The sequence below is a fragment of the Phyllostomus discolor genome, chromosome 5 (genome assembly GCF_004126475.2).
Source record: "Phyllostomus discolor isolate MPI-MPIP mPhyDis1 chromosome 5, mPhyDis1.pri.v3, whole genome shotgun sequence".
NCBI classification, from domain to species: domain Eukaryota; kingdom Metazoa; phylum Chordata; class Mammalia; order Chiroptera; family Phyllostomidae; genus Phyllostomus; species Phyllostomus discolor.
In genome coordinates, this window is record NC_040907.2 from 152,303,033 (window position 1) to 152,328,236 (window position 25,204).

Consider the following 25,204-nt stretch of genomic DNA (forward strand, 5'->3'; position numbering starts at 1 on the left):
AGGTTTGAAATTTCATAAATTCAGTTTTATTTGTTGATCCACAACGAATAAACCTTTAGGATTGAGCTCTAACTACTTCCAAGATACTGACTGATAAACTAAAATGTCATTCATTCTTAATTTACCCTGGAAAACCTATCTGACTAGAGAAATGCGGTAGGCTGTCTGTGTGGAGCCATCTCTCCTGATGGGAAGCCCCCCTCCAGAGGTGGTGTCATTGCCTTGGAGGGCTTCTTGTGGGCCCAAATGGGCAAAGGATGTGAGGTGCTCCTAGTGGGGTATTTTCATCAAGCGATGGTAGCCTGATGTCTTGCTGTGAGAATCATAAGATGTTTAGGATTATCTTTAGGTATTCTCTCCCCTGGATTATTTCCGGTAAAGTAAAATGAATTCTTATTTGGGGGGTGGGGTTGGGGGTACTACACTCAGTACTGTCAGAAGCCTGCAGGTGATAGAAGTCAGAGAAGTGGGGAAGTGGAGCGTGTGTGCCCCCCCACGGGCCGACAGCTGCCATGCAGAAGTGCTGTCCCAGCATTTGCCCATTCTCATTTGCCAAGAAAAGCCAGGAGTCCATATTTCATCCGCAGTCTTTGTTTGGAGAGTCACATTAAAAACACAACAAAACATCTGCAGGTCAAACCAAACAGACACCGATCTGGTATCTAGACCACCAGAGAGTGGCTTCTGTTCTAGACAGGCAGACCACTGCACTTAGCTTTACATGCCTCTTCATTTTTGTGTGGGTTACAATAGAATTGATCAGGTGTCAGCTTTCTTAAGCCATAACCTAAATCCTCAAAAAGCATAGCAACTTTTTTTTAAAGATTTAGACATGCTCTGATTTTTTTTATTGGATTCAGGGGCCACCTATTCTCACTAGTACTATATTTAGTACTAAACTGTATATAGGCCAGAGTGTTATGGGGCCACTCTTAAGACTAATGTGACAGATGACCAGCCTTGCCTAACTGTTCAGTTTTTTGGCATCTGATTTGTCCCCAGATTCCAGAGGGTGTAAGTCTGTGAGGCTTCCTCTTCAGGCTTGGAAAGAAGGGTTCAGGAAGAATCACACAGCAGCCCTGGGGCTGGGGACATGCTTCAGCTTTGCTTGCTCTATGGAGCTGGTGTCATAGAATGTTTGCATGAATGGAATAAATGGACTAACATCACTGGGCCTTTTAAATCAGCTTAAAGTGTTCTCTCTGAAACTAACATTTCTTTTCACCTTCAAACTGTTCCCTAGGGATCTACGGCAGGAAGGCGTCCGGCAGGCCCATAGTAGCTGGTTCCGTCTCTCTTTTGTCTACAACCACTATCTCTTCTTTGCCTGTATCCTGGTGGTGCTATTGGCCATCATCCTGTACCTTCTGCGGCTGCGCCGAATTCACCATCGACAAACTCGAGCCTCAGCTCCATTGAACTTTCTGTGGATTGAAGAGGTGGTGCCCATGATGGGGGTACAGGTGGAGCCATGAGTTGGGCAACGGCTACGGAAGCTTGACTACCCCAAAGCTGCTGCTCATCGGATTCCACCACTTTCTTGTACTGGCTTCAGATGCTGCTTTGCCTGACCTTGTGGATTTTTGCCCTTGGAATTTCTATTTTAATATCTTCTTTAATTCCTTCTCAATCTCCAGGTCCTCTTATCTACAAGAAGCTGTAACTTAGTCTGTGAAGAACTAATGAGAGATTGGTGCTAACAAAGATGACCAACCTTAGTCCAATCGATCTGCTCCTTTATCTGGGAGATCTGGTGTGTTCCCGGGATTTAGACTTTCCTCCCGTTGCTAAAGCATGAAGTTTGGCATTGGGCACACTAGAAGCCAGGCTGAAACCAAACTTGGAGCATCTGATACAAAGTCGAAGACATTCTAGCAAGTGCAGCATCCCCTTCTTTCTCTGTAACAGAGATATCGTTTATGTGGAGATCCACAACCTTTACAAGAGATCCAAGATAATTTGCAATTCAGTGGAACAGATATGAATTTCCAAGCAACCAAAATAACACAACTTTCTTGCTTCCTTGACAAAGCCATTTTGAACATGGTCCAAGGTTCCTGACTTACTGTTGCTCATGTTAGTATGTGATTTTAAAGGGTTAGAACCCCTTCTAAATGGATGGTCCATTGAAGATTTGACTCAATCTTATCTGATATCTTGTATGATCAGGATAGAAAATTTTTCCGTGTCTACGTGCCTCAGAGCCTGGGCATTAATTTTTCTTTTTGAGCCTTGTAGGGTGGAGAGACTGATGGGGACTGGAGCCCTGGGTCTGGCTCCAGGTCATTGTCCTCTAGGCCTGTTTTTATTTTTTATTGAATTTATTAGGGTGATATTGGTTAATAAAATTATATAGGTTTCAGGTGCACATCATCTGTATATTGTATTGTGTGTTCACCAGCCCTAGTCTCTAGGCCTGTTTCTATGAGTCCATATACAGGAAGATTCAGGAGTTTCTTTATTTCACTGCTAAGATCAATATATACTTTGGGAAGGGATATATTTGGGTTATCTTTCAAGGAAGGAACAATTCTAGGATAGTAGGCAAAATGAAATCCAAACTCTTATTTATTAAGTCTTTCTGAGAAATAGAAAAATGTTCAATTTGACTCTTAGAATGTCTTAGACGAAGCAAATTCTAAACTTTGCAATAAATAGATAAATCTGTTAATAAGCCACTTGGAAACTTTCAGAACCTTTGTTAAGAGATTTCTTAGTCCCAAACAGCATTTCCATTAATAAGGAGAGGAAAAGTCATAATAATTACATTTCCATCCACGACACTCCAGGAGCTTTGCTCCTCCTTCTCACTTAGCCTTTAAACTGCACGAGCATTTCTGATTCACCGACTTCCACCTTCCCTCACGGAATCTTCTTTATACTCTACCCCCTCCTGTGTGTCGCCTGGAGCGTCCTGCCCAGGAACACGCTCCCCGAGTTGGGAGAGCTTGCTTTTCTTTTTTTGTCATCTGTGATTTCTAAAATTAGATAAATAGGGTTATGGGCCCTGACTTTAAAGGGGGAAAAAAAGTAAAATTCTTAAAATGTAAATTTCATATTGGGAGCAAAAGGAATAAAAGAAATCAAGATCCTCTTAGAAATAAACAGAGGAAATTGAGTATGCGGACTCTTGGTTGGTAGGTGAAAATGAACAAATCTTGAATTGTTTCCAAATTAGTTAATGATGGGTCTAACAAAATGTCTTATAGTGCCCTTTTGAAATTTTTTTAAAACTCATCACAGCAATTTCCACAAATTTTTAAGACTTCTAAATTGCCTTGATTTTCTTTGACTTATCTTTCTGTCACTGTGAGTGAGCCTCACCTTATGAATGCTGGTTATAAATGATATCAAAATATGGTTTTTTTTGCCAGCCATTGCCCACTTGGGTGACTCTTTTCCCCTCACCTTGATTTCCAAATACTGTTTGTGTTTTTACTGTAGATCTAGTCAGTGGTCTAGCCAAAAGCTTCGCGGTTGGCTAACCGTTACACCTTTCATGTCTCGAAATGAAGTTGGAGCAGACAGCAGGTGGTGATCAGTCCAACTTGACAGCTCCTATGAAGTCATTCTTCGTCCTGGTCGTAACAGCACAGCCACCGTTCGTTAAGCACTTGTGTGCCAGACACTCCGCTAAGAACCTTATGTGTCAATCATTATGATTGCCTTTCAGATTGATATTACTGTGTTCTCTTCATAGTTGAGAGACTCAGGATACCTCTAGTCATCATTTTTTCACTGTAAATGTTTTTCATATTCTTAATTTGATTAGTCTGATTTTTTGTTTAGTGTGCTATATCCTGAATATTATTTTACTATTATAGGATGTAGGCATGTCTTTGTTACCACGAGTAAAATTTCTCAGAGTTCCATGGTTTAAAAATATGGAAAATTTTTATCACACCCCTCAGACAAACTGAATAGATGCTCTTAGTATTGGTTCCAGTGCTTCTCCATTACTCCCAATTAATGATCTTAAATGCAATCTCATTAGCTAGAAACAGAAGCAATTTATTCCTTGCTGAGGGTGAGGGGCAACTACTTATATACAGTTGTCAGCTTCAGAACTCATCAAATCCCACGCTTGTTGCTTTTTGATCAAAAAAAAAAAGTGTCCTCATTCCTCACTTACTTGGCACTCGTCAGTTTCAGCACTCATCAGGAGTTCTGGAATGAATTCACGATGAGTACTGAGGCGCCACTGTATACGGTTTTCTGTTAATGAAATATTCTTGCTTACAGAGTCAATTTGTCTTGCTTTTAACTCTCTTTTAGCCCTCATTTTCTAAAGATTTTAAAATATTTCTATTTGCATTTCTGCATTTTGAGCGGTTCTCCTGTGAATAGAATCCTAGTTTTTGTAAAATTCACATTCCACCAGTTCCTCTGAATCCTACGAACCAGACTTTTTGATGATAGTGACAATGAACCTGAACTGGTTTAGTACTTTCATTATTACTGAAACAGGTCACAGATGTCAGAACCAGAGTCAGTGGCTTTAAGGGTAGTGTTTCATGAGTCTCACGATGGCACAGCCCCTCACTTTTCTCTAAATTCTTGTCACTAGGACGTAAGGAAAATATGTGTAATATTTATATGGCATTACATTCACTTAAGTTGCAACTAATTCTAAGCAAAATTATACCATTTCCGTTACTTAGCTCCTTGAATTGATTTTCTCTGGTCAAGGAAATTTTAATCACTTTCCACTAGCCTTGTATTTATTCTTCTACTGTCATCTGAAGTATTTTGACTTTCCCCTCCACAACCTAAGAGCTTCCTTTAACTCCAAAGGCAGTGCTTATTAAAAGGTGGTTGGAATCTGCCACCCATTGCTAAGCTAGTTTTTTAGGCATTAACATTTTCACATCCATATTTACTTTTTTGAAATAAAATAACTTACACTTCTTGCTGGTGTTACCTAAATAGGTGCCCCTCCATCCCTGTTCTCACAGTTGTGTGTTTTGCTTTTTGTCAGGAGTGAGACGGGTGGGTGGTACGATTTAGGGGAAGGAACATCAGACTTCATGCACAGCAGACTTGGGTTCTAGTCCTGGTTTTGCCATTAACTAGCTCTGGTTCTCCAGGCAAGTCACTTGTCCACTCTGCTTCATTTTTCATCTATAAAACAGGGTGGCTAGACAAGACGATCTGAAGTTCTTTTTTTTTTCCCAACATTTCAAAAATTGTTACTCTATTACAGTTATCCCAATTTCCCCCCTTTGCCCTCCTCTGCCCATCTTACCCCCCACTGTCAGTCAATTCCTACCCTGTTGTCCATGTCCATGGGTCATTCATACATGGTATTTGACTAGTCCTTTCCCCTTCTTTACACATTATCCCCTCCCACCTCCCCTCTGGTCATTGTCAGTCTATTCCATGTTTCCATGCATGTGGTTCTATATTGTTCGTTTATTTTGTTTATTAGATTTCTCTAATAGGTGAGATCATATGGTATTTGTCTTTCACTGACTGGCTGATTTCACTTAGCATGATACTCTCCAGTTCCATCCATGCTGTCACAAGGGGTAGGAATTCCTTCTTCTTTCTGCTGCATAGTATTCCATTGCATAAATGTACCAGTTTCTTGATTCACTCATTTACTGATGGGCACTTAGGCTGTTTCTAGCGGAGGTTAATTCTAAAGGGAGACCCATTGACCTATGGCACTAAAAGCAGGAGAGAAGCTAGAAAAGGGATATGGTTTCAGGAAGATTTTAGTCTTTGGTTTAGAAGACCAGGCTGTCCAAGAGCCACGGTCATCTTCTACTTTACCCATGACCCCTGACATTCCCTGATGGGAAGGGCATCTCCAATAGCGATTGTTATACATGCATTTCAGACATGAGATTTTAAAAGGAACTTTAGAGGTCCCTTGAAAGTGAGTCCCAGAGCAGTAGTAACATGTACTGTTGCTACACCAGCAGTAGTGACAGCTGCCATGAAATGCTCATGGACAGCTCTTCCCACAAACTGTGTATTTTGATAGAATCAACTCTGTATAATTCGCTGGCTGCAACTAATCATACCCAGTCTTTGTAACTGCTTCTGATATTCATTTGTGATTGATTTGCTCGTATTTAGGAATAAATATGACTTTGCCAGAAGCAGTACCAAGTCTTCACTACATCTATTTTAGCTTCTGTATTTAATACTTCAAAACTTTAGATGTCTTTTACACAATTTGCTTAATTTTATACAATTTCCGTAAGCACAGCATCCAAGCAGTTCACGTGATGGTTACAATCCAGATTATTTAAGGTAAATTGCCTATTAGATCTACCTCATTAAGGACCTTGGTTGTAATTCTTGGGCAGTGTCCAGACTCCCTTCTAGAAACAGTGCTGTTTCTCTTTGCTGTCTTTAAACTAAACTTCTTCTCAAGTTAATTCAGAACTGGTATCTAATTTCTCTTTTTGCTGTGTGACGTCACTTCAGTTGGGATCAAGAATTGAGGTAAAAGTAGCAGTGGATGTTTCAAATTCTCCCCAGTCTTTTCAGCTAGGCCAGCTTCAGAGTCCTGCTACAGGGCCGTATGCTCTCTCAGACTGGTGAGGATTTCTTTGGTGTTACAAATCATATTTGTTGAAAAATGAGGACTTAAAAAATATTGTAATAGACTTCCTTTGTAGTGTTATCCAAGTGCTTCCTTTGCTCTAATATTATTTCTCAGGACTTTTATTGGAAGGACAGGAGAAACACATCTGTTGACTATTTTGTTTCTCTGGAAGTCTGAGCAATAAGGAGATCCTTTTATTTGTAAAATCAAATTATTACTCATACTATAAGGGCTTTCTACTTTTAAAATTCAATCATTGCTTGCCATTTTTTAAAAAGACCAAAGTTGAAACACAGTTATGAATCACAGGATGTTTATAGCCACGCATGTATGACTCAGGCAAGCCTGAAGACAGGTCTGCATCTGAGCCTCTTCTTTGTAGGCCATTCAGCCACTCGCACACCCTCCGGCGGCCTGCCCCACTCCTCCACGCTGCCCCACTGCACTGCGGGCTCGCCCTGATGCGTTCCTAAGCAGCCCCTCCCGCAGAGCACTTGCCAGAGTCTGGCCTGTTATGACTACCGGTGCTGAAGGCTCTGCCTTTTATTAGCTTCATGTAAGTCTTTCTCTGCAAGGATCCCAAATACTTTGCTCTCTGGTATTTCTATTATTATGTTGTGTTTGACATTTTTACCATACGATTCTTCTTTAGTTGACGCCATGAAGTGTATGCCTTGTGTCCTTCATTGTTTCTGCTATGAGAGATGGACTGCAGTGTTGAAGGGCAGCTTTTCTGTATGATCCACAATAGACACTCCCTTCTTGCTTTATAAAACCAAAGGCTGCCTGTATTGCATCATTTTTGGGGTTACTAAGACTGTTAAGTTGTTCTAAAGCTACAGATTAATAATTTTGATGAACAGGTCTTGTAATTCTCACTGATAAATACTGTTAAATCGTTGAGCAAAATACGTAAGGCATGTCAGAGAGGGGGGCACTCTCCCTTACGCCAGGCCGTGGGTATATGCGTTACACATGCTAATATATAACCCACCAGAAGGACCGGAAGGACTGCTGCAGGTACACTGGTTATCCTAGTATCGTGATCATCACTGTTGTCTTTGCAATGGTAGCAAATGGTTCCCCGTGCCATGTGTGCATCATTTGTCACTGTATGTTAAAGATAAAACTATTCCAGGTCGATTAAGAAGAAAGGCAGGTGCTTTAATTGCCTTTGATGTTTTAAAAACAATTGACAGAATTGTTGAGGGACTTTTGAAAATATTATGGGAAATTCATTTAATCTTCTAGGTATGTAATGACATTTTGAAAGCGGTGTCTGTGGTATCTGTAATCATCTTGCCCTCATTCTGCATGTTTCGTATGTCTGATGCTGGGAATAATGCAAACAAAAAAACATTTCAGATAATCTCCACGCACCAGGAGCTGGTGGATAGGCATTGAATGCAGTTACATTGCTAAATGTAACCTGATCTGTTTTTCCAAGCGTATCATCTTTAATAAAATAAAAATAAAGTAAAACATCTGAAACTTGACCTTACTCATTTGTTGCTTTGTTGGAGGGAACTGGAGAAGCATTAGCACATGGTTCTTTGGCTTGGATTGTACTGCCCTCTGCTGACTTCTCAACTAAGGACACCCTTAGTTTGGGGATGAGGAGGTAACGTAACGGTATGGGAACCTACCCTGGTGACCAAAGTTCCCCTTACAAAAGAATGTCTAGAAGAGGTGATATCCCATTAACAGGATCAACAAAGCAGATTTAATGAGATATGGTGGGGATGGAGATTCAGAGGGAATGGGAATAAGTGGTCAGAACTTTTTCTAAGGTAATTAGGTTATTAGAGCCCAGGCCTGTGGTTCCCAAACTTGTCTGTAACTGGAATCATTTGTGGACCTTAAAAATCTGCCTATTACTGCATCCAGAGATTATACTTTGATTTGGTCTTGGGTGGCCTGGGCTGTAGAATTTTTAAAGATTCTAACGTGAGAGAAGTTGGGCTGGCCATAGCATTAAGTCTCAGGGTCTGAGATCTTCTAAAAATCAAAGACAAACTGTCCATTTCTGTCTTGCTAAGAACCACTTAAGAATGGTACACTGAGGTCACTGAAACTCTCAGAATATTGAAGTTGAAAGGAAACCGAGACCATCTAGTGTAGAGACCGTAAATGGGCAAAACTTAGGTTATGTATGGCTCCCAAATGTGTTCCACCTGCATAATGTTCTAAAGAATTTGAAATTAGTTGCCAGCACTTAATTGAGAGTTTTCACACAAAAATCTAGATGTTTGGCTTCTTTAAAAAAATCAGATCTGACAACCCTGGACATGCAGAACAGCAATAGGGCGGAGCTCAGAGGTGGTTTAACCTGTTAGCTGGGGCACTTGCTCAACGGTCCGCCACTGTTTCAGCCAGACTGGCCTTAGTGGGCATTGGATTTGGTCCAACTTTCTTTTGCCTTCTACAAAACTAAAAACTAGCTTTCTGCAATTTCCCCCCACAGCTCCAGTTTTGCAGCACAAAGGGAGCTCGTTGCTTCTGCAAGAGAAGGCTTCAACTTGTCAAGGACAGAACTTTGGTTCTCTCCAGATATTCTTTCTCCTCCAGTCAAATACCCAGAGTTCCTTCAAGTATTTCCAGTGGTATGGGTTCTGGACTCCTCACCATCCTGGCCCCTTCCTCTTGATACACACTTCATGGTCAATGTCCTTAAATTTGGTACCCCTAGTGAAATGCGGCCCTTGCATTGAAGTGTTCTGACCTCAGTCAGAATATATCATCTTACCAATATAAATGTCTACAGCTATGACATTTATATTGATAAAATCTAAACCAGCACTAATTTTTATTGGAGTCATCACATTGTTGGTTCACGCTGAGTATGTGGCCAAATAAAATCCCTGTCTTTTCAATGTGAAATCATCATGAAGCTAGGTTTCTCCACCCCAAACCTACACAACCTATTTAATGGAAATGAGGTTATTATATTTATAATTAATTTCAACTTTACATGTCACTCTTGGAAGCTTTGAGCTGTGACTGTCATCTATTACATTAGCAATGTTAGGTTGCTCTACACTCAAATCTGATCTGATGCCTTCATCCAGACCCTGATTTAAAAAATAAGGTTGAACAGGACAGAGAGCCCTGTGAAATATTAATAGAGACCAAAATCACAGCAATTCATTAGTCAGCATTTGTTTAAATTGTGCATGCCCCCCATTAAGGCCACATTTTTTTTTCGTCCATGAGGAAACCCTTTCAGGAACTGATTTACGCAATCTAATCCATTCACCTGAGCTAGCAATGCAACGGCACTATGCACGTTTGAGCTTGGTGAAGCCAAGGGGGTTACTAGTGACTACCTCCTGTTCTCTAAGTACCTCTACACCACTCTGCTGCACGTAGATATGAAGCTTGTCAAAATCTACCTCATTGATAAAAGTCAGGACACTAGAAGACAGTAGCTATTTCTTGTTGAAGGCTATCTGGCTACTTCCAGGGGTGCCGATCTCTCCCTTTGAATCTTCACCGGGTAGAAGTGAAGATCGTAAAGCATTTCTATGTAGGCAGAATGCAGGACTCAGGAGGCTGAGGGAGATGATGCATGTAGAATCCAGAGCTTGCCAACATTCCAAACCTGAGACAGAAACCTACCAGGAAGCAGCAAATATTTCTTCTACACTAAACCCAATTTCAACGTTAAAAGTAACAGATTTAAAAAGGAACCTTTAATGACATTCTCCATCCAGTGACTATTTTAAAAACAGGCAAAAACTTTTGTTTTCCTTTTTCCAGATGCTTCTTTGTAATGAATTGACCATTACATTTCCTAAGTTCTAAAATGGCCAACAGACCACAGAAAGACAATGCTTTAGGCTCCTGCTTGAAACCAGCAGCTTCAGCAAACTGCTGGCCTTAATTCAGGGCCAACAAAAACATTTTTAATACTTAACAAATTTGGAAACCACTTGATAAGCCAAGGTCATCCCTCTTAGCAAAACCCAGGTTCCTGTGCTCTCTCATGAGCTTTCAAGAACACAGTTTCAGTCCTGTGCAGCTGCTCCTCTTAGAGTTATTTTGGGACTCTTCGGAGTTCGTTCATGAGCCAAAGGGCAACACTGAGCAGAGCCAAGGAGCCCGACTGGTGAGTGGCGGCCAGAGGAGTCGGCACGTACATCAGCAGCGTGCTGATGCCCAAGCCCACCTGTTACGGAGGAAAGACAGCAGTGAACAAAGGAGGAATCACAAATTCAGGGCTGCAACGAGCGGCACCAACAACCAGACACACAAACCTCTATATTCTTCCATCAGAACATTAAAAATATATTTTTAATTTCACAAGTATACTTACAACGAAGTAAATTCTAACAAAACAAAAAAAATAAAATTTCCCTTAATTATCCTTTACCCCATCCCAGTTCCCCTCACCAAAAGTAGTCACTATTACCAGCTACTGCACACTTGTACTTTTGTATAAATGTTTTTAGAAAAACAGTTTTGTGCTTTAAAAAATACATTGTTCTGTCCCTTGCTTTTTTTCACTTAATACAGACCATGAGATCTTATTATTTTAAACTCTTGTAAGTGTTCCACAGTATAAATTTACCAGAGTTGTTTATTTAACTACTTAAATTGTTTCCAATTTTTCACAGCAATTCTTTCAATTTTTTTAAGATTTTATTTACTTATTTTAAAGAGATGGAAAGGGAGGGAGAGAGGGAGAGAAACATTAATGTGTGATTGCCTCTTGCACACCTCCTACTGAGGACCTGGCTGCAACACAGGCATGTATGTGCCCTGTCTGGGAATCGAACCAGCGACTCTTCTGTTCACAGGCTGGCCACTCAATCCACTGAGCCACACCAGTCAGGGCATCACAGCAATTCTATAATGAATTTCTTTATAGACATAGCTCTTTGTACATTAGAATATCTCTAGGGCAGGCATTGATAAGTAAGTCAATTTGCTGGGCCAAGGACATACACATTTAACATTTTAAATGCCCTCTGAAAAATGCCAAACTCACGCTCTCACCAAAAATATAGGAAGCATCCATTTTCCTATGCCTGTGACAATACCTGGTCATCTTTTTACTTCTTTATTATTCTCCAATCTGACAAGCACAAAATGACATGCATTGTTTTAATTCACTCCTCTGTGATCATAAGTGAGACTAAACAGCTTCTCATATTTATTGGCCATTCATCATTCCTCTTGTGAGAATTGTAATTGATAACTCTTACTTTATTCTCTGGTTATTAATTTTCTGGTCTATTTTAAGTATTGAAAATATTTTCTCCTAGCCTGTTACCTTTCCTTTTTAACCTTGTTTTGGGGACACCCTCAGGCCAAAAAGAAGTGGTTTGTACCTGTGTATACGCCAAAGCCAGCAGAGTCGCTGCTGCCATCTTGGTCCTTCGAGGCAGGGGAATTCTCCGGGACAGGAAGTAGAGCGCTGTGACGGCAGTAACTGAAGTGATTCCCTGCGAGGGGGAAAGAGTCTCATCAAGTGCCAGGAAGAAACATTCCACCCTCCTGATTTCCGCTCACTTCCCACATACCCCCTCCAGAACCGTACCCCCTCCAGAACCGGTGAGTTACCACTAGGCATTTCCCTGTCCCAGGCAGAGACCACCTGCAGTTCCAGCTCTGATGACTGCCCCTCGGCCCCTTTCCTGCTCCTCTTCTGCTTGCCACTTGAATGTCAATGTTCCCTGGGGCGCTTCCCGAAGTTTCTGTGCCTATCACTTTATATCACAGTTGTACACACTCCCACTGATCTCATCCACCTTCCACTGCAGGTATCCCCCAGGCATGGCCCTAACATTTCAAATCATTCTTTGCACCCTTTCCCCTCTATTCTAATCCTCTATTGTTACAGCAGGGATAACCCCAGCCCCTGAGGGTTATTATTTTCCTGGGCTGTGAGCAGAGGAGGTGATAGTGTTGCCAGCTAGTGCTAAAAAAATTCAAAGTCTCGTTTTCATTCTCGTCCCTCATAGAACGAGGGTCTGGAACTGACAATAAGGTCTCCATGCCCCTTCTCTGATATCAAGGAGAATGTTTTTCTATCATATTCGCACACCTATTTCACTTCTTTTCCGCTTCAGAGCTGTCCGTGACAATTTCAACCAGACTTTGCTAATTCTAAAGTGTGCGGTGGTGGGGACTGAGCCCACCGCCCGGTAACGGGTGCAGCCCCAGCATCACCTTCGGATGTCTGAGTCCTCTGGGCCCCTCTGTTTGGTGTCCTCTGTCCTCTCACATTCAACACACCCAACCTGACGACATCCTCCCACCTCTAGTTCAGCACACACTCCAGCAGTCCCGTTCTTGTCGGTCGTGTCTGAAGCATGCCCAAGAAGAAACTTCAGGATCTCCCTGTATCTTTCCTCACCTTCCCTTCTACAGCCGATCCCCTGCTCCTTACAACTCTCTCAGATTCATCATTCTTCTTAAACCCACTCCCACCTTGAACCCCCTCACTCTCACTTGTGTTACTGCGATGGCAATATTGCTTCTCACTGGTCTCCTTGCTGCTGATCTCTCCTTGCTCCAATTTATCATGCCCAGGCTACCAGGCCAGTCTTAACACAACCCATGGCAGGCCCTTAAACATTAACTTAAATCAAATAAAAAGTAAGTATGGTGCTCCTGGCCCCTTGGAGTTGCGGTTTAGCTCCAGCAGCCATGTGCTCAGCTACTACTGTCTTTGCACTGTCTTTTCTCCTCAGCCTTCTACCTGCTAAAATGTGTGTGCAACATTGAGAGAGGTTGTCCTTTGCTACCTGGTAAAAGCAGATGCAAACTTTTGAGAAGCTGGCAGTATCCTGAAAGCTAGAATCTGGATGGAGGGTGTATGGGCAAGTGGAAAAAAAAAAAAAAAACGACAGAGAGCTGGTACTCAATTTCTTCTAAAAGGAGAAAGAAACCTAGTGCCCATTCTACCCTCACTGTTCCCATCAGTGCTTCCAACACCCCAAAACCTGTGAGAGGCTCCCTGTTGCTTAGTAGCCAGTAACCGCCAGCCGGACTTACCAGAACCCGGTGATCAAACTGCACCATAGTGGGATTCTCAAAAACGTTCCTCAGGACAGGGGAGAAGGTGAAGAGGTCCTCTGGGATCCAGGATTCTCCCATCTTGGGGAAGGAGTTGTAAACAAGCCCGGCATCCAGTCCTGCTACAAAAGCCCCTGTAGGCCGAGGTAAATGGTATTCATTAAGATGAGAAAAAGAAGAGGCCACATACTGTCCTGCCACAGAAAAAGTTTATTGTCCAGAGTTACGTAAAAGGAAGTGCCAGAGAAGAACAAATATTTACAGTCAGGGTTCTCAAACAGGGAACATACATCACAATCACCACAATAACTTAAACGAAAAACAACTGTATCCTCACTTGCTCCCACCCCAAGGTTCTGGCACGCCTCCCCTGGAGAAGTGAGCTGGGAGTTCCGAGAGAAGCACACCAGTCTGGAAAACCTCCCTCAGTGATTCCTCCACTGAGAACTGCCGATCTGTTCTGGAAGTGTTCTTCCCCCAGACTCGGCGTAATTTATTCCCTCTTCCTCAGGCCAAAAAATGTTCGTTGAATGCACAAAAAAAAATGAAAAACCTTATAAACTAAATCCTGGATAAACACATAAACAGGGTATTTACAAATAATTATTATTATGATCAAATTGTTATTCTGATTCCATTATTTATGGATGTTTCAGGGAATTCAGGGATGTTTAGGTCACATTCTTTATTTTGTAAATGCCATTTATCAAGTCAAAATCCATTTTCTTTCACCATAAAAGGGGAAGAGTGAGGGTTGCATAGGTCACTGGTTTGATGGTTTTATTTAAAAACAACTTTAATTGATTCTAGAGAGAGGGGAAGGGAGGAGGAGAGGGAGAGAAACTCGATGTGAGACAGAAACATCAATCAGTTGCCTCTAGCACAGGCCCCAGCTGGGGACGGAAGCTGCAACTGGGGCAATGTGTGCCGAATCAAACCTGCAACCTTCAGTTTGTGGGATGGTGCCCAGCCTCACGAGCCAGGGCTGATGGTTATAGATTAAAGCAATGCTGTCCAGCCCTGACCAGTGTTGGCTAGGTGTCATTCTGCATAGTGAAGGTCACCAGTTCAATTCCTAGTTAGGGCACATGCCTGGGTTGCATGTTTAGTCCCAGGTTGGGGCATGTACGAGAGGTAACTGATCAAGTAAATAATTAAAGCAGTTCTGCTTGAGAAGTTTCTGGGATGATAAAAATGTTCTGTATCTGCCACTCAATACAACAAGTGCTAGCCACATGTGGCTACTGAGCCCTTTAAATGTGGCTAGCATGACTGAGAAACTAAGTTTTAATTTTTATTTCATTTTAAATAATTTAAATTTAAGTAAGTCACATGTGACTAGTGACTATTGTACTGGGTAGCAGAGTTTTAGATTAAGAGAGGTAGAGGTATGATTTAAAGAATGAGAAAGATCTGTGTGGGTCTCTTTGCCCAAAAGAACTCCCTACATTGGACCATTTTTGAAGGAAGGCCTTCTGTCTGACCCATCTTGGTATATGTAATAATAACAATAATGAAAAAATAATAATAACAATAATGCCTACATAATAACAGCTAACACACAGTTTTTGCTACACACTAAGCACTACTGTAAGCACTTCATGTATTCTACTCATACTATGATCATTATCCCTGTTTCACAGAAGAGGCCACTGAGGCCCAAAGAGGGTCCCTAGCATGTCCAAGGTCATAGCATGTCCAAGGTCATAGAGCTCACAGGTGGTAAATCTGGGATTTGAGCCTAGATAGTTTGGATCCAGGAAGATGCTCAATATTTTTGTTCACTGACTAGAAAGCAGGACTGGTGGAAGGGAGGAAGGAACAGTAAAGATGATGGGTACGAGAGAGGCAGGTGTGAAAGGGAAATACGAAGACACAGGAAGAAAGGGAAAAGCACTAGGCAAGAGGTCCTACCTGAGAGCGAGATGAAAATAGGCCATCTTCAGGAGTCCTACCTGAGAGAGCTGTAAGGAACACTAGGCCTGTTGTTCCGTGAGCACATCGTCTCAGCCACAGGAGCTGACGGGTTTCAGGCAACTAAAGAAGAAAATGGCTCAGGTTAACTGTACTTCAGAAACTACAAGAGGCAGCGAAGATCTCCAAGACTAAATCTAAGGCACAATTTGAGGTCAGATCTTGTCCGACCCCAAAACTAGGTTAGGTACTCCCAGTGATATTCTGTTCTGACGAATGCATCACATCTTATTAAAAGAATACATTTACTGTCTGTCTCTGCTGCTATCCTGTAAGCACTGTGAAGGCAGGAACTGCCATCTGTCCAGCAGTAGTACCAGCCCAGGGCTTGGCGTTTGCTGTGTTCAGGGGAAACCGCCTCACCATGGCTGAAATGGTGTGGCCTAAGATACAGGACTGGATTATCATTTCGTGTGAGATGTTCAGTGCTTAACAAATATAGTCAGGATCAAAACTGCATAAAATGCCTAACATGGAGATTCTTGCATTTAGTGTTTTTGGTAAAGTCAAAATTTGTTTTTATCTTCACTATAGCCCACTTCTGCTACTAACCAATGAATCAACAAATATGTATTAAGAACTTCATGAACAGATAACCGTAAAGATACAAAAATGCTTTACAGTCTAGTACGTGCAGAATCGGGTGCCGTCGCTGAGATTCTGCAACGCACCACGTCAGAGCTGTCAAATAGAACTTCCTGTGCTGCCCAGCGTGTGGGTAATGAGGACTTAATGCAATGCTGGGGCAACTGAAAACTAAACAAAAAGTTAATTTTATTTACAGTTGAAGTAAATCACAAATTTTTACATTAATTTTATTTAATATTAATTAATTAAAATTTAAATAGCTGCATGTAGTCAGTGAGCAGCTGTGTTGGACAGCACAGTCCACTATGTGTGACGATCACCTCAAAGCCTTTCTGTAGTTAGTGGAACATAGATACATTTTAAAAAGACAGAAACAATCAACTGGTAAGTAAAATCTCATTGCTAACCTTTAAGAGTACCACTCCAGTGGAGTGGGAATGTGTGTGTGCACATGTGTGGCGTGGGTGGGGAAATCAATGACAAGAACTGAAGAGGGGCAATGATTTGTCAGGATGAACATCTATAGACACAGGCAATTCATCTCAGAATTTCGGCTCTGAAAGTCGGGAGAACTATTCAGATGCGGACTTGTCTAACCACACTAACATTTCAGCTCCGTCTGGCTTCCCTGTGGGGTGACCGTCAAGTCAACATCTCCTGTCCTTACTGGGACCCAGGCCACTGGCTCCAAGTACCTATTGGATAATTCTACTTAAAAGTCCTATTATCAGCCCCGGCTGGTGTGGCTCAGTGGATTGAGTGCGGACCTACGAACCAAAGGGTTGCCAGTTCAATTCCCAGTCAGGGCACATGCTTTGGTTGTAAGCTGGGTCCCCAGTTGGGGGCGTATGAGAGGCAACCCATTGATGTTCCTCTCTTTCTCCCTACCTTCTACTCTCTAAAATAAATAAATAAAATCTTAAAAAAAAAAGTCTTATTATCATATCAAAAACCACTCCATGAACAGGTTATTCAGGCCTACCATGACTTCAGTATCTAAAATATTATTAAGAAAAAAACTAGAAAAACCTTTAACCAGCCTACTGAGAAAATACTCTCAGGCAAGATCACTCAGGTCTACTGTATTGTTCGACCTGATGAACGGGAGGTCCCCCTCCACAGGACAAACCAACCAGCATGCTCCGTGCGCTGCCACAGGGCCCGAAATCGCTCTCCCGAAATCGCTCTGGTTCCAGCCTTCCTCACCCCACCACCCACCATCCCTCTGGGAGCCAGGAGTAGGGTGGTTGGGGTATCTCTTGTTGTTTGTACACTTTCCTACTTTTTCTAAAATTCATGTTTTCACCTTTCCCAACAGGCAACGCTGACAAATTACTTGGCTCCTATACTATTTCTCCTTTGAATGAATTGCTCCAGCTCAAAAGAGTAACTACACATTTTACTCTGCAGTCCCGAAGTTCAATGTTCCTCTAAACTTTGGTTATATCTAGTTTCTGGCAAATTGGCAGGTGTCACTAAGGGAATGTGCATTCTGACCCAACTTCCTATCAGAACCAGAATTACTGTGTCTCTGGCCTTGTCAGCCTCCGTGCAGGTGTGGTAAGAACAGAGACTGGCTTTTACCTTGTGCTGAGGAAGCAGCAGGGAGAGCGAGGTCCACAGGCTGGCGCAATAAAGAACAAGGGCTGACCCCAGGTGGGCAGCCAGGCGGTACTGACTGACCCGAGGGATGTCATGAGAATCCGGTTTTTCTTCCAATCCACTTTTCACCATGTACCATCCCAACAGACCCTAGAACCCAAAAGATGAGAGGCAAATAAAACAAGGCTGAAACTGTCTGTTGAACTTTATTCAACAGAGAAAGTAAGTTACCAATCATCAGACACACTCTCTGCCTGACCCCTCCTGCCCTTACCCCTCTGTATCCTCCTTAGTGTCCCAGAACCCGGGCCTCTCCGCATTTCCACACACAGCACCATGAACGTTTAACCACTGATTAGATTAACATTTATTGAAATGAGTCAAATAAGGTATACAAAAGTTTATCTGTGGGCAAAACCTTACCTATTCCTGATCTGACTTAACATTATGTAAACCAGTGAAATAAGGGAAAAAGAGAGCTGTTTCTATAAAAACCAGACTGGATGTTTTGGAAAGCTTGAGAAAGCTTAGAGACAACCACTGTCAAGTTAGATGGAAACAGAAAATAAGGAAAGTTTTGTGGGGGAAAGTCATTAAAATCTGTAAGGCTCTGCAGTCAGATTGCTTTACAAGTATTTAAGTTCTCACTCCGCTTTGAGGAGAATGTGAAACAAAATGATAGTCTATGGGGGTGCAGGAGATCTGAGGTTGAGCTACAATCAGAGGACTAAAGAACAGGCCTTGGCTCTTCATTAAAAAAAAAAAGATAATAAAACTACATGTTTAAAAGTTGAAGGTATGTATTATTATTCTATGAATCCCTGCTTTTACCAACTTTCTCAAGTAACCCAAAGAAACCTCAGTTCCGATCATATCAGATGAGATATGGACCTTTCATCCCCTACCCCGCCAATCTAACACGATCCTGTCAAAAAGAGGGATTTTCCCCACCTGCTCCTCTTCTTTTCATTTTTTAATCATCACCTGAGGACATGTGTTTCACTGCTTTCAGAGAGAGGAAAACATCAATGTAAGAGAGAAGCATGAATTTGCTGCCTCCCAGATCAAACCCCGCCACCTAGGTTTGTGGCCCGACTGAGAATGAAACCCACGACCTTTCTGGTAAGAGATGACTCTCCAAGCAACTGAGCCACACTGGCCACAGCTTAAAAAAATTTGTTTTAAATTTATGTATTGATTTTGGAGAGACAGAGGAAGGGAGAGGTAGAGAGGGAGAAGAGAGAGAAAGACAGACTTTAATGTATTATTCCACTTATTTATGCATTCACTGGTTGCTTTTTGTTTGTGCCCTGACTGGGGACTGAACCCACAACCTTGGCATATGGGGCAACTCTCCAACCAGCTGAGCTACCTTGGCCAGGGCTCCACCTCTTAAATACATGCTCCTCAGGAACCTTTTCTGGGCATTTTCTCCCTTCATGACTGTCGTGGAAGTTCTAACCATCTTGACTTCATCTGCTAGGACACTGGAAGATGAAGGAGTATACAGTGCCATCTACCAGCCCCGACTTCCTTCCTTCCATAGCCTATCTGCCATCTTTCATCTTCTGCCTCCCCGGCGGTCTGTCTTTAGTGGTCTGATTTTACTTTCCACTCTAAAACAAACTTTCATTTTGTTTTTCCCCCTGCCCCCAATTTCTATCAGACTTTTATTAATGTCTAATTCCTTATTATCTGTTTCTATTGCCTCTGTTACATCTCTTCCATCTCTCTTCTTAATTCCTTCTATTTGGTTCAGAGTCTCCCCACTTATAGGCTAAATTAACCACCTCACTTCCTCCTGATTGAATTTTGATATTTCTCTGATGCTCTGATTTTCTTCCCTTAGGGTTTGTACATTTGGACCCAAACACTCATGTGTCTTCTCTAATATTCCTTTTCTTGGCTCTCAGCCTTACCTAACTCCTTAACTGCGAGAGTCATTCCATGCTCTTTTCCTTAATAGGAGTTCAACTTACGTGATTTGAGCCACCATTTATACAGTACTTGACTATCTCTCAGCTATATCTATATTTTAAGATACCTCATCCCAAAAACTGTTTCTCTCCTTTGGAATTTTCCCATTCGCTTCAGTAACCATTCTACCACAGCAATCCCAGTTTCACACTGAACAGTCGAGTTAGAAAAAGGGAGGACATGAGAATGCAGGAGGAGAGCCACGGTGGGGAAAGAACTCTAATTCCTGTGACACAAGAATATATTTACTGAGCGCTTACTGATTCCAGGCACTAACCTAAGAACTTTACATGCATGATCTCATGTAATATTCATGCAAGGTAAGTAGCAGGCAGTCTTATCATCTCTGTTTACGGGTAAGGAAAGCGGAGTCTACTTAGGTTAGAACTTGCCCTCCTAAGAGGTAGAGCTGGGCCTTGAAGCCAGGCATGTGACACCAAAATCCACATTCTCCCCTACTCTGTTATAAAATTAGTTCCTTAAAAACAATACCAATTAGGAAACATGGGAGCATCTCTGGTTTCCCATACTTGAACAAATCTCACCTGGAAGCACACTAACCCACAGAGGGCAAGAACACGTCCTTTCATGCCGCGGCTGAGCCAGCCCTTTCTCCAAAAGTAGGCAGCAGGCAGGATGTACGCGAGGCCTACCAGGCGACCCCACATTCGGTGTGAGTACTCCATGTACCAGATGAACTTGAATTCTGCCAATGTCATATCATGATTCAATCTGGGTGAAAAGGGAAGTCAAAAAATAAGAAAGCAGAAATGTCCACCTGATTTTAATTTCTCAGTGGAATGCAGGGACATTCTGTGTCTTGAAGCTTGACAGGTCTGCCCTCTTCCTCATCAGGTGACCTTAGGATCGCTTGGGATTGGACGTTTAGAGTAGGAAGCTCACTGAAGATAATTGAGCCACATATCAAGAAATGATGGAATCTAATCATTCTGACATGTTTAAATAAGCAAAACACTGAGTGGACCTTGTGGGGTGTTGGCCTGATTTTCTCTAATACTTACATTTTAAATTCTGGAAATTGCTGGTATTTTTGGAATTCTGCTTCCCACTCCTCTTGGCTGGTCGGTGGCTTCATCTCCTTTATTAAATGCCAGTCTACCATCGAGAGGCCAGACTCTGTCAACCTGAGGGAAGGAAAGAAATCTGAGTGAGAGAGTGAGTGTGTGTGTGTGTGTGTGTGTGCACGCAGTGCTGGGTTACTCATAAATGGTTTACAGCAACCAGTAGATCTAAACATCACGCCTCCAAAGGCAAACACACCATTTCACTATTTCCTCTCTGACCCGTTCCTCTTCTCCTACTGCTTAGAATTTTGATGGAAACAGCAAAATCAACCCTTAGACCAAAGAAGTTTACCCTAAATGCATAAACAACATTATACAAGGAAAAGATATTTGATATGGGTATAGAACATTTTAGGTTCTTGAATGAATTTAAAGACAGTGAAACTCAAATTTGTCAGTTTCCCATAACAGCCTATGTACGCACAGTATTTTGAAATAAGGGCACAGGAAATGTGGAGAGAATCTGAGAATACATACTTTATTAAAACTAAAAGTGTTTTCACGAAAACGAGTTAGGATTCCTACAGTAAAAGGTTTATTTTTGGCCTGAGGCAAGAAATGTACAAGAGCCTGGAATATCTTACCAACCAGAAAGCAAGGATTAAAGGTTACTAGGGTCTTGTCCAGAACAACTCTGGAGCCAATTTGAGAAGGTTTTCACTGACTGAAGATGGGACAATTTGAGCAAAACACCAAGTATGATGGACTGAAACACACCAAGTACATTTAAACCCATGAGCTCAGAATGATACTTAAAAACTCAAGCACTTTACTGGTTACTTTTGGAGGATGCTTGGGAACCAATTTATTATTTTTAAAATTGGTAAATAAAGGGAAAGAATCAAGTATTTACCCTGTCTTTCCTGTATACACTGTATCTTAGGATAACCTAATTATTGATGAGGAAGCCTTTCTCTTTAGAGCTGAGCTAACAAAATGTTACACATTTGCAACTCTAATGGAATAATGAATGTAGGCAATGATCATGATTGGTGGCTGACATCTGTACTAGACATCAGATACCTATAAACCTATAAACGTTACAGTCACCTATGAAGCATTTTGCTCCCCTCCCCCCATCACCCCAACCAGAATCTGATCAAGCAACAACCAGTTTCCAGGAAATACAGGGGACAGCGGCACTTGTTGAACACCACCACAGAATGCAATCAGGACAATCCAGACTGGGAAACTCTGCAGGACAAATGATTTGGGTTTCTTCAACAAAACCCCCTGCAAATATGGGGGTGGGAGGAGGTTTAAGAGACCTAAGAGGCATATGAACTGTGATATATGGAATTTATCTGGGTTTACTTCTAAGTAACTATATAGCAAATGTTGAGACAAATTTGAACTCTGGCTGTAGGGGAATATACACAAAGCATGTATAGCTAACAGTTAAGATCTAAACCAGTGTTTGTGAAGGGCTCCTACTAAAAAAGCCCGAAACTGTTCTATGTCAGGCAAACCATCAGACATGTCCCCTCTCTGGGCCTCAGTTTCTGCGTTTGTAAAATCAGGGAGCCAGACTACATGATTCCTGGGGTCCCTTCCCCCCTTGGTCATCCTGTGCCTCTACTGATGACCCAAACACTATGAGCCAATTACTCACCTAGTCACTCCACCGAGAATAACTGCTCCAGCCACTGTTCCGCTGCAGACCAGGAGCCATCGGCCCACCACCCGCTCAGCAGCCTTTGAGGGAAGGGACACTGTACCCCTTCCAGACTGTAAAGCTACTTCAGAGATGGTGCTGTACTGCCCTGGCCTCAAGGGGCGCCTGATCCCACAGCTGCAACCACACTAAGGATCAAGACAGATAAATTACAGCTAAAGAAAGAGGATAAGACATCAGTCTGCTGCTACTCACACTGTCCCTCTGGAGTCTGAGTGCCCTTCCCTATATGGCATGTTCCCTACATGGCAACATCTCCACTGCTCCAGCAAATCTTCTCTTCATTGGATCACTGCATCCACCTTCCAACTACTTTTCCTGCCGCTAGTCTTGGCCTCATCCCAATCCATTTCCACACGAAAAGAACCTTCTGGTCTCTGCCTACTTCCCCAGGCTTAAGTCCATACCTACATATGGGTCATTTTCTTCTTCTGTGGGTCTTCCAACCAAGATTTCTCTCTGGTTGGGATACTACCTGTCCTCTGATGTAAAACACAGGCATACCTCATTTTATTGTGCTTCAATTATTATGCTTTGCAGATATTGCATTGTTTTGTTTGTTTTTTAATTGAAGGTTTGTGGCAACCCTGCATTGAGCACATAGAAAACCTCCTGGAAAGGATTCACCTTTCTAGATGCTATCAACATTCCTGATTCCTGGGAAGAGGTGAAGATATCAACATTAAACAGGAATTTGGAAGAAGTTGACTCCAACCTTCATGGATGACATTGAAGAACTCAAGCCTCTAGTGAAAGAAATAACTACAGACGTGGCAGCAAGTGGAGCCTGAAAATATGACTAAGTTGCTGTAACCTCATGATAAAACTTTAACAGATGAGGAATTGCTTCTCATGGATGAGTAAAGAAAGTGGTTTCTTGAGGTGGAATCTACTGCTGAAGATACTGTGAAGATTGTAACAAAGCCTGGCTGGTGTAGCTCAGTGGATTGAGCACAGGCCTACGAACCCAAGAGTTACTGGTTCAATTTCCAGTCAGGGCACATGCCTGGGTTGTGGGCAAGGTCCTCAGTAAGAGGCACGCAAGAGGCAACCACACACTGATGTTTCTCTCCCTCTTTCTCCTTCCCTTCCCCTCTCTGCAAAAATGAATAAATAAGTAAAATCTTTTTTAAAAAGACTGTAACAAAGGATTTAGAATATTATGTAAACTTACTTGGAAAAGCAGTGGCAGGGTTTTGGTGGACTGACTCCAATTTTGAAAGAAGTTCCGCTGTGGGCAAAATGCTACCAAACAGCATGCCACAGAGAATCATTCTCACGAAAGAAAGTCAATCAATGGAGTGAATTTCATTGTTATCTTATTTTAAATAATTGCTGTAGCCACCCCAGCCTCCAGTAACCACCACCCTGATCAGTCAGCAGCCTTCAATAAATACCAAGGCAAGACTCTCCATCAGCAAAAAGATTATGACTCACTAAAGGCTCAGATTATGGTCACTGTATTTTTAGCAATAAAGTATTTTTAAATTAAGGTATGTACATTGTTTTTTTAGACATAATGCTATTGCACACTTAATTCACGCAACTTGCTTTTTTGCAATATTCGCTTTATTGAAGCACTCTGGAACCCGACCTACGATATCTTTGAGGTATGCCTGTAGTACCTACTTGCAGACCTCGGCTTAGATGTCACCTCCTCTGGGAAGTGTTCCCAGACTATTCTAGGTGTGCAACAGGTCACTTTCAGTACACTTTACCTCCCCTGTCAATCCTTACTATACTTCTGGTTCCTCTCCATCTCCCACTGAACTATGAGCTGTGGGACAAGGGTGTCTGGTTAGCCGGGTTCTTTCCCTCCTGCTTCCTTTGTTTCAAACACAGTTCCTTTACATAAGAGCTTAATAAAGATTTAATAAATGAATTATAAATAAATAAACTGTGGTTTCCTCCAGGGCAGTAACCTTTTGGTGCTTAACTTTCGCTTCCCAGTTCCTAACACATAATCATTCAATAATAATCATTCAATACAGTTATTCGTTGAGTGGATACACACCCTCTTCTCACCCTAGCCCTAAAATTCAGAAGACCCATTTTGGTTTCCTGCTTCTAATTAAGTAATTTTAGACAACTTAAGCCTCATTTTCCTTCTTTGTAGAAGGGAATTATAGTAACTAATCTGACTACCTGGGGATTTCTGGCAAAAAATAAATATTTGGGTAAAATTTACTGAGCATTTACTTTGTGCTAAGTCCTTGATGTATATTACATTTAATCCTTCCAGCAATCTTATGAACTAAGTGTTGCTGTCATCCCCATTTTTACAGATGGGGAAATTGAGGCACAGAAAGGTTAGCTAACTTGGCTAACACCACACAGCTAGTAACTGACAGGTCCAGTTCAGGAGTCAGAGGCTCTGGAAACAAGGAAATGCGTTTTGAACTCTTAAGGAGCTACGGAATCGTGAAGTGGGTTATCTATTAGCTTCCTCCAAGCTCTTTCCCCTACGCCCGCTTCCGCGACACGGAGTCCGCTGCGGTGCGGTACCTGCGTTCTAGGCGCCGCCCTCGGAACCAGGAGTCGGAAGCAAGGGCTCCCCATCAAGGCCTTCAAGGGCGGAAACAGTAATCGCTGCATTCTGAGCACAGCGAACAGCCGCCAACTCCAAACCCCAGCAATCTCTGCAATCTCCTGTTCTTGCAGCGGAAAGAAGCACTTCCGAGTCACAGAGCAAGCCCCTCCTCCTCAAACGGCCGGGGTGAG

At 42.2% G+C, this 25,204-nt stretch overlaps 2 protein-coding genes and 1 non-coding gene across 5 annotated transcripts in view; 1 reads left to right on the forward strand and 2 right to left on the reverse strand.

The window, feature by feature from the left end:
- Positions 1 to 8,041, forward strand: part of ENTPD7 (ectonucleoside triphosphate diphosphohydrolase 7) — a 52,639-nt gene extending 44,598 nt beyond the window's left edge. Inside the window, exon 13 of one of the 2 annotated variants that reach the window (XM_036027135.1) lies at positions 1,244 to 5,170. In XM_036027135.1, the coding sequence (XP_035883028.1) occupies positions 1,244 to 1,475 (232 nt within the window). In that variant the 3' untranslated portion in view covers positions 1,476 to 5,170. Of the gene's footprint in view, positions 1 to 1,243 lie in introns of both variants that reach the window. The other variant, XM_028511895.2, reaches the window with a different exon arrangement.
- Positions 8,042 to 9,348: 1,307 nt separating this feature from the next.
- On the reverse strand, positions 9,349 to 25,199 carry LOC114497930 (cytochrome c oxidase assembly protein COX15 homolog). 2 transcript variants are annotated; one of them, XM_036027136.1, is made up of 10 exons: positions 24,989 to 25,199; positions 23,111 to 23,140; positions 22,421 to 22,611; positions 20,746 to 20,868; positions 20,269 to 20,455; positions 17,729 to 17,896; positions 15,538 to 15,619; positions 13,562 to 13,716; positions 11,893 to 12,006; positions 10,519 to 10,727 (listed from the first exon to the last, which is right to left on the reverse strand). In XM_036027136.1, the coding sequence occupies exons 1-10, from the start codon at positions 25,076 to 25,078 to the stop codon at positions 10,596 to 10,598; spliced, it is 1,272 nt and encodes a 423-aa protein (XP_035883029.1). In that variant the 5' UTR covers positions 25,079 to 25,199; the 3' UTR covers positions 10,519 to 10,595. The 2 variants fall into 2 exon arrangements, with proteins under 2 accessions (XP_028369736.1, XP_035883029.1); XM_028513935.2 differs by lacking the exon at positions 23,111 to 23,140 and having other exon boundaries at positions 9,349 to 10,727; positions 24,989 to 25,193.
- LOC114498310 lies at positions 10,317 to 10,453 on the reverse strand. The gene has a single exon (XR_003684741.1). It is a non-coding gene; the product is annotated as a small nucleolar RNA SNORA2/SNORA34 family (small nucleolar RNA).
- Positions 25,200 to 25,204: the final 5 nt, after the last annotated feature.